Source organism: Propithecus coquereli, unplaced genomic scaffold, assembly GCF_000956105.1.
Source record: "Propithecus coquereli isolate 6110/MARCELLA unplaced genomic scaffold, Pcoq_1.0 Scaffold602, whole genome shotgun sequence".
Taxonomy (NCBI): Eukaryota; Metazoa; Chordata; class Mammalia; order Primates; family Indriidae; genus Propithecus; species Propithecus coquereli.
Window position 1 is genome coordinate 291348 of NW_012151975.1, and position 8415 is coordinate 299762.

Here is an 8415-nt window from a genome sequence, read left to right on the forward strand (position 1 = left end):
AGGTGCTGTGGATTTGGGGTCTTCTCAAATTTTGGAATATTTGTGTCATCCTTACTGGTTCAGCAACCCTAACCAGAAATCTGAAATGCTCCAATGAGCATTTCCTTTGAGCATCCTCTCGGTGTGCAAAAAGTTCCAGATTTTGAAGCATTTTGGGTTTTGGATGCCCAGCCTGGCTGTAGTTCCTGTTCTACCAGCAGCACACACTGTCACAAGCAGCAAGGCACAAGAACAAAGCACTCTTGGAAAGACACGCTGCCACGTGCTGCCCTGGCGCCCCCAGCCTAGAGCCACTCTTCTCCAGGACCGATGGCCAGGCCACCGCCGCCTCGCACCAGCCCCTAGGTCCTGTCGCCCCAGCTGTCTCCACCTGGCGCCCTCTCCTCGCCCACACCCGCCTTCCACATGAAGATCCCTCTGCTGCCCCTCAGCCTGCCCCGCTGGCAGTCACCACACAGGCGGCTGGGCTTGCGGCAAGGCCAGCAGCAAGGCGGGGACGGCCCGAGAGATCTGCTGTGGTTACCATTAGAATAGCTCCTCATCTGCCCTAAGCAAGGCCACTCTGTGGTTTCAATTTGCACAAGGAGGAGAGCTTTCTGGACAATATTAATATTCTCCAACAGAACGTGAAGAATCCGAACTCTGTTTTCTACCAGTCCAAGGCGGAGGGCTCTTCTTGTCTGATCCACACACGCCTGTGATCTCACTGGTGCACCAAGGAAGGAGCAAGGCGGCGCTGCGGCATTCCTCCCGGCACTCGGCCGTGGTCACGGAAGCAGACATGGAGCTCGAAACTGCACACGGCAGCCATGCTGGCAGGCTTCGGTGTGCTTGGCTGCTTTTTGTCATGGACAAAAAACAGCTGTACTAAGGTATAACTGACATTTTCTTTTTAACAGAATTCTTTAAACAAAATGGTTCGACGTGAATATCGAGAGAAACACTAGACGTAGCGCTGAAATGCTCTGGCATGAGGCTGCAATGCCGACAACACCTCCGCCTGACCACCGGCCCCATGGGACAGGCAGGTGGCCGCGGCCCAGTGAAGGTCGGGACTTGAGCAAAGTCTGCCTGTTGGACGCTGTGGCAGGTCCCCCACCTCGTCCCTGAGGTCAGGGTGGGGCTGGTGCATCTGTGAACAGGCTTCCACCGTCCTTACTCCCAAGTGCTGCTGTTTACTGGTCTCTTACCCATCATGAGAAACAGAACCACAGCATTCCTGGCCGGAAATGACAGTGAAGGGGGGAGGACTGACAGGGGTCCACAGTGACACGCCGCCAGCAGGGACCGACGCCTCAGACGCACGTAGGTGCGCTACCCACTCCAGCGCCTGCCCTATGGCAGGGGGACGTGCCAGTCCCACACGCAGAACTCACAGCCTCACCACCTGCCATCTGGGCGTTGGAACTCTTGCCACCAAAGGGCGACCCCAAGCTGAGGGTCCCTCTCTTACCCCACCAGGCTGCATGTGGGCAGTGCCGACGGCACAGCGGGGCTGGGAGGGGAGCAACCCTTCCCCATGGATACTGGGGGACAACTGCATGCTCCGCCCAGCCAGGCTGCCCGAGGGTGGCCAGTTCTTCCCTCTGCCGCCTGCTCTGCTGGACCGGCGTCGGGGCCAGGCTGCTCGCAGGTCCAGGCTGGGTGTGGACAGCTGGAAGCCTGCTTCACCCCAGGGGCTTTGCACCAAGCCAGTCAGCACCTGCATTTCAGACGGGACTGGCACCCACGTCCCACCCGTGCAGACGGGCTGTGAGCACTCTGGTGGCATCTGGCCGACGAGGAAACATCTGCCCACCTGGAGTCTGACTTCTGCCCCGGCCATGCACTGACGGCCCACTCCAGAGTCCTACCAGGGCCGCTGCCCCGCAGGCAAGGCCGCGTGTGACAGCCCTGCGGGCTCTGCCCCATGTCCTTGCGACAGCTGTCTGGTGCTGCTCCCCACTCCCATCAGGTCTTGGCTTAAACATGGTCTTAACAGGGGTCTCAGAGCAGAGAGGATGAAGGAGGGAGAAGGGAAGCTCCATCTGTTCAGGCCTAACTTCATCTGTGCACGCGCCCCTTTCTCTCGGAGACACCCTCACGCTAGTCCACCTGAGGACGTCCTGTCGTCCTTAAAGTTGAGAAGCCCAAACCCTGCCTCTGCAAAAGCAGCCTGAGCCCCTGCCGCCAGCCAGAGACAGGCAGAGCCCCCGCCTCAGGTGGGGCGTGCAAGCCCGTGTGCCCCTGGCTACGGGACCCCAGTGCTCTGGGGGCCCCAGGGCAGGCACCGTGTCCTCTGCACATGGGCACCCTCTGGGCTGCACAAGGAGCAGGCTCCCCACCAGCACGGAGCAGGGAGGGGAACGCCATGCAAGTCACAGGATGACACCAGCAGGCCATGCCTGAGCGAGCCAGAGGCTGTGACCCACAGCACCGGCTTCGCCGTCCGGTTCTAGGTAAGTTTATAAACGCCTCATCATTTCCAGGGTCCCTGTTTGTGGTTTTGTCCAATAAACGAATAGTACCTTCTAAACTAGAAGCAATCCTAATATATTTGCAAGAGTGGGAAATGGTCTTCTGGCAGATCTCGGGGATTGCACCAGTGGACGTGGGGCTCAGGCGGACGCCATGCCAGATCCCAAGAGGGTGGGACGCCCTAAGTCTGTCCTGTCAGGCCACGAGGAAGCTCCAGGTGTGAGTGGCAGGATTTGGTAAAGTTGCTGTAGGTTAGGCTGGCTCAAGGGAACATCTGAAGCAAATGTAAATCTAAATTTACATTAATGGAGCTTTTCTCTCTCTCTCAGGGATGGGCATTTCAAAAATAGTCATCATAAACTCTGTCCCACACTGAACAGTACAGTAGACTCCTGGCATCTGTCAGACGTGTGGCATCAGGGGGGGAGGGCACAGCCCTCCAGCAGCCGTGCTGCCCACAGACTCTGCCCACGACACATGCGAAGGCCATGGCTGCCCACAGACTCTGCCCACAACACACGTGAGGGCCACGGCTGCTCACAGACTCTGCTCACGACACACGCGAGGGCCACGGCTGCTCACAGACTCTGCCCATGACACACGCGAGGGCCACGGCTGCTCACAGACTCCTGCCCACAACACACACGAGGGCCACGGCTGCCCACACACCCAATGCCAGCCGGGTTGTGCCGAAGGCTTGCTGTGCTTTAGGTAATAATGTGAGCAACTTGTAAAGTTTCCATGCATTTTAGAGGTTGTAAAAGTAAAAAATAAAGTAATGTTTATATTTGAAAGGATAAAATTATCAATCTTAGGTAATTTCAAAGTCTATAAAGTTTGGCTCTCAAAACTGTAAGGAATTTGAGTTTACTGATGTGAGGTTCTCTATGTTCTTAAAATGCAGATTACTGTGTATTAAACTCAGCATAATACCTGCATTAAAACAGATGTCTGTATCACCTATGTCAGAAATAAAGGTTAGGTTTATTTTCTACATCTCACTGTAAGCCCCTTCTGTATATAATCCAGGTCATGGAAAATATCAAAGTGCTACCACTTGAACGCGAGTGTTGGTAAAACGCTGTCGTTTGTGCTTTTTTTCATAAGCACGGACCTTCTACGAGAGCCTTCCACTGAGTAAACCACAAGAACTGAGTCTTGAGCCTCAAGCCTGGAAATTATTTGTCTCGATTTCACTAACCAATGAAAACTGGACATATCAGCACACGTACCTGTTTATCTACTTGTAAATACACAACCTATTTCTGAAACGGAGGAAGGCGGTTTCAGCAGAAACAGGCAAAAGGCAGTGCTGCGTGTGCGGGTGGCGGGAGCCTGCGGCCGTCTTACCTGGTCCCTGGTCTCTCCACGGCTGTCCTTGACCAGAGCGGCTGTACCCAGAGTCCGTCCGGTAGGAGCTGGAGCCCTGTCTTCCCCACCTCCCTGTGGGAACGTGTGATCAGCGCATCAGCAAGTTCTCCAGTGACATCGGTTTGCAAACTTTTCCACCACTTAAAACCACAGGGGGAGCTCACGGCAATGCGGGTGCACCAGCAGAGCCCAGGCCACCTGGGGACTGGCCTCGAGGAGGGCTCTGGGACCAAGCCCACCCCTCAGGGCTCAGGGCCAGGCACGAGCAGCTGAGGACAAAGGCCCCGGCGTCCCTGGACTTCCTGACCAAGCCAATACTCCACTGCCCACTTCTCCACAAACTTCATCTACACACACTTTTCCAACTCTAACCTTTCCACAGATTCCTAGACCCTGGCGCCTTGTGCTGTGTGTCTCTGCCAGAAGGCCTGATTATCAACTCTGATGTGATCTTCTAAAGATCTTAATGTTCCACGGGCCCCACAAGGAAAGAAGGCCCCTGCCATGGCACGGCCCCTGCTGCAGACACTGGGAGCGTGTTCCTGGGCAGAGCTGGACTCCCCAGCGAGTGATCTCACGTGTGGCATGACGCCCTCCTGTGTCACGCGGCCAGCCGTGGACACAGAGCAGGGACAGCTCAACACACGTGGACCACAGGCCGCCTGGGCCTTTGATTACTAGTGAAGGGGGTGTGTCCTGGGTGCTCACGGGGCCTTGTGCCAGCACACGTTGGCCGGGTCACCCTCGGAACTGGCCACCCACCTCTGGGGCCACGCATGGCCTCCAGGCCACTCTCCTCAGCTCTGTTTCCCTATACTGTCTGTAGAGTCATTGTCCTAAAAAGCTTGTTTCTGATCACATCACTTCAAAGACCTTCACAAGCTCCACAATTTACAGTTGATAAAAAGTCAAGATTCTCGCCTGGTCTCTAGTGCCTGCTTAACTTCCCCGATTCTCCCCCCATTACAGCTTTTACCCAAAGCTAATCACTGAGCGTCTCCTGGAACCCCACGGACTCTCCTGTGGGGTTCCCGCCCTTCCTGACTGCTGCCCTTGTCTCTGAGCTGCCTGTGGACAGCGCTAGTGAAGCACCCATCCTATCTGGCCGGTGAACACGTGTGTGCTCATCTCTGGGCCCCTCAGGGCTGGCACAAGCTCACAGATGATACCTGGTCCCTCCCCAGCCCGATGCTGTGCCCACACGTGGAGTCACCGGCCTCGTGCTCTGAGGAGCTGTGGGCTCACAGCTGCCAGCTCGGGTACAGAGGCCACGCCGGGGAGCCGGTCAGTGCCGCAGCGGCCTGGCTGTGCGGCCATGTGAGCAGGTGACAGCCCAGTCAGGACTGTGGCACCCCACCTTGTCCCAACACGGAGGTGCAAGGACAGCGCCAGCACACACGCTGGCCGCGGCCAAGCGGCCCAAGGCTCCAATCCAAGTTCTGCCACTAAGAACCTGCGTGGTGCCGGGTGAGGCATGTGGGGCTAAAGGTCCCCTCAGCAAAGTGAGGGTTGCTCCACCTGACCTGAAGCCGGGTTTGTAAAGAACACAATGACCCCGACGACAAACAGGCAAGTTTCCAAGTCATGTAAATGATCCTATCTCTTAAAATGTAGTTTTCCTCATTAACTTGGAATAATATGACAGGACACCCAACTCTGCCCATCTGTATGCACACTTCATTAGAAAGTAGTCAAATTAGTTTCTGTAAAGATTATAAGTAACTGTACTACTGCATTAAACAAACAGGCGAGACTAAGGGGACACACAGGCCACCTTCAGTGCTCAGAACAGAACTTGTCACTCAGGCAACTCTCAGGCCCTCTGACATTCAGAAAGAGGAGCTTCGACACGCAAACCCAGTGCTACTGCCAACCCAACAGCCTGCATCCGCCCTCTGCAAGTTTCTCAGCCACTTGTCGGGGCCCCACTGGCAGTCTCATTAGGAGCGGGAACCCCGGGGCACTGTGTGTACAGTGCAGACTTCTGAGTACCAACTGCCAACCAGTTTAGGGAACAGGCAATGCAGAGAAAATGTTGTACGTTTATTTTGCATGAATATATTTTGCTTTGGGGTCTCAAATTCTGTTTACCTACAGTTGGTAGGAGCAAGGTAAAACATGGAGAAAAGGACTGGGAAGTGGGGAGAAGGCAGCCTTCCTGTCAGCATCAGGAAACAGCTCCACACCCCCTGGCTCACTGTGCTCCTTTAACGGTGTGAGTGGGACTCATCCAAGGTGGCCACGACAGCACAGAGCCGCTGAGAATGAAATCCGCACGGCTCACACCAGCTATGACGCCTGGAGACAGTCTGCGGGGTAGGATTTGGGGTGAGTTCTCTTATTCCATCAAGAAAAACAAAAGGGCTGCTATAGTTACAGGTACAGATGTGAACCAGAGGAGGCCGTGAGAAAATAATTAAAAGAAATAAGGAAATGAGTAAGATGCCCAACCTCAGAGATAAACAAAGAAGCATCCAATTAATGAGACACACTATTCGTCTATCAAATTAGCCTCAAAAAACCAAGCTGGGCACAGTGGCTCACGCCTGTAATTCCAGCACTTTGGGAGCCTGAGGAGGGAGGATCGCTTGAGCCCAGGGGTTGGAGGCTGCAGCGAGCTGTGATCACACCACTGTGCTCCAGCCTGGGTGACAGAGCAAAACCCTGTCTCCAAAAAAAACCCACAAAAACCCCAAAACACACTTTTAAAGGTGCCACAAAACAGAAACTCGTGCTCACTGCTGGAGAAGGAATTAACTGACGATCTACCTAAAGTTGATTACATTTGGATCCATAATACTGCAAACCATGATATTCTATTTTAAGGAAATAATGTACACAAAAGCATTAGGAGTAATGAGAAAAATGGAAACACCCTCAGCGCTCAAAACAGGAGAACTGCCAAGGCAGCATGGACCGTGAGGTGGTGGAAGGCCCTGCAGCCACTGTCCAAGAAGAACTGCCCTGATGCAGTTCTGACCCCGCCCTCGGCCGGGGCTGCGTGGCCAGGCAGCCGTGCAGCTGCGCAGAGCACCAGACGCCGTGACGTGAAGCACAGAGAATGCTGGTCACACCTCATCTGTCAGTGCCTGTCAGCTTTAGGGCACAGAATTAAAGATCATTTATATTTCCTTTTTAATTATTTTCTTTATACTCTAAATTCTCCTAATATACTTTTACTATAAGGAAAAAAACCCTAAACTTTTGTCAAATAAACAAACATGACCCAGGTGGCCCCTGTATTTTGGGGAATCCCAGAGAGAAGTTCATGCACCTAGAGAAAGTGTTCTTAATTATTTAGTTAACAAGTCAATCCTTTCTGAGAATTTTTTTCCTAATGGGAGAATTCGAACCACTGGGTAAAGACCTATCACCTTAATTTTATTCTTTTCTTCTAATTTCATCAGCCTTTTCTTGGAACTCTTTTACCAAGAAAACTCAGGAAGCAAGCAGGGTCTGTGCTTGTGGGGCCGCAGAACCTTCCCACTCACGGCGAAGCAAAGCATCTGCCCACCTGCGTGGTGTGTGCCCCAGTGCACCCGGGCCACGATGCGTCTGTTCTCCTTCACGCAGGCCTTGCAGACGACGGCTTTCAGGTTGTGGAATTTGGTGAGCCGAGATCTCTGCAAACAGACCAGATGCAAATGAGACGCGTAGGGTCCAGACAACACAGGGCAGGGGCAGCCGTGGCGTGGGGCAGCCTGCGGGACACGGCCCCGCGTGTGGACGCCGCAGGGTCCCCCTAACACGATCGTCTCACAGAGGGCCTTAAAAACTGATATTCTCCTGAACTGCCTAGAAAACTCACATCGAGCAGCCACGTCGCCTTCTGTCTTCTGTAGGGTAAACGTCATTTCTAAGAAAGAATCTTCAAGCCCTATTGTGACAATTTAGGCAATTACCATACAATCTTATCTAAAAAAACCCTACGCATTTAATGTATCTCAGTATTTCAATTCTTAGTTATAAGAACATATTCGATGGAAATGCCAAATGCCAACGTCACAAAAAACAGCAGCAGACTGAAAAACGGTGCATTCAACCTCTCCTTCCAGCGTCCTGTTTCACTACTGGATATTCTACCCTGTAATCCTTAATTTTTTTTAAACCACAAAGTGTGATCCTATCATCACTTTGTACTTGGTCAAGAGATCAGACACAGAAAGATGGTGATCTCCGCTGACAGTCTACTGCTGACTGACCGTTTACTGCTGACTGACCACCTACCGCTGACTGTCTAATGCTGCTACCACTGACTGACCACCTACCGCTGACTGTCTAATGCTGCTACCACTGACTGACCACCTACCGCTGACTGTCTAATGCTGTCTACCACTGACTGACCACCTACTGCTGTCTACCACTGTCTACTGCTGACTGACCATCTACTGCTGACTGACCTTCTACTGCTGTCTACCGCTAACTGTCTACTGCTATCGCTGTCTACCGCTGTCTACTGCTATTGCTGACTGACCGTCTACTGCTGACTATCTACCACTGACTGTCTACTGCTGACCATCCACTGCTGACTGTCTATTGCTGACCACCTACTGCTAACTGACCGTCTACTGCTATCTACCGCTGACC

The 8415-nt window shown here is 53.3% G+C and overlaps 1 protein-coding gene across 6 annotated transcripts in view; it reads right to left on the bottom strand.

The window, feature by feature from the left end:
• The window catches only part of FAM120B (family with sequence similarity 120B), a 123892-nt gene that overhangs the window by 26883 nt on the left and 88594 nt on the right, over positions 1–8415 (bottom strand). For 5 of the 6 annotated variants that reach the window (XM_012659317.1, XM_012659320.1, XM_012659315.1 and 2 more), the window contains 2 exons: positions 7343–7451; positions 3808–3900 (listed from right to left, as the gene is read on the bottom strand). In XM_012659317.1, the coding sequence (XP_012514771.1) occupies positions 3808–3900; positions 7343–7451 (202 nt within the window). The remainder of the gene's footprint in view (positions 1–3807; positions 3901–7342; positions 7452–8415) is intronic. The other variant, XM_012659318.1, reaches the window with a different exon arrangement.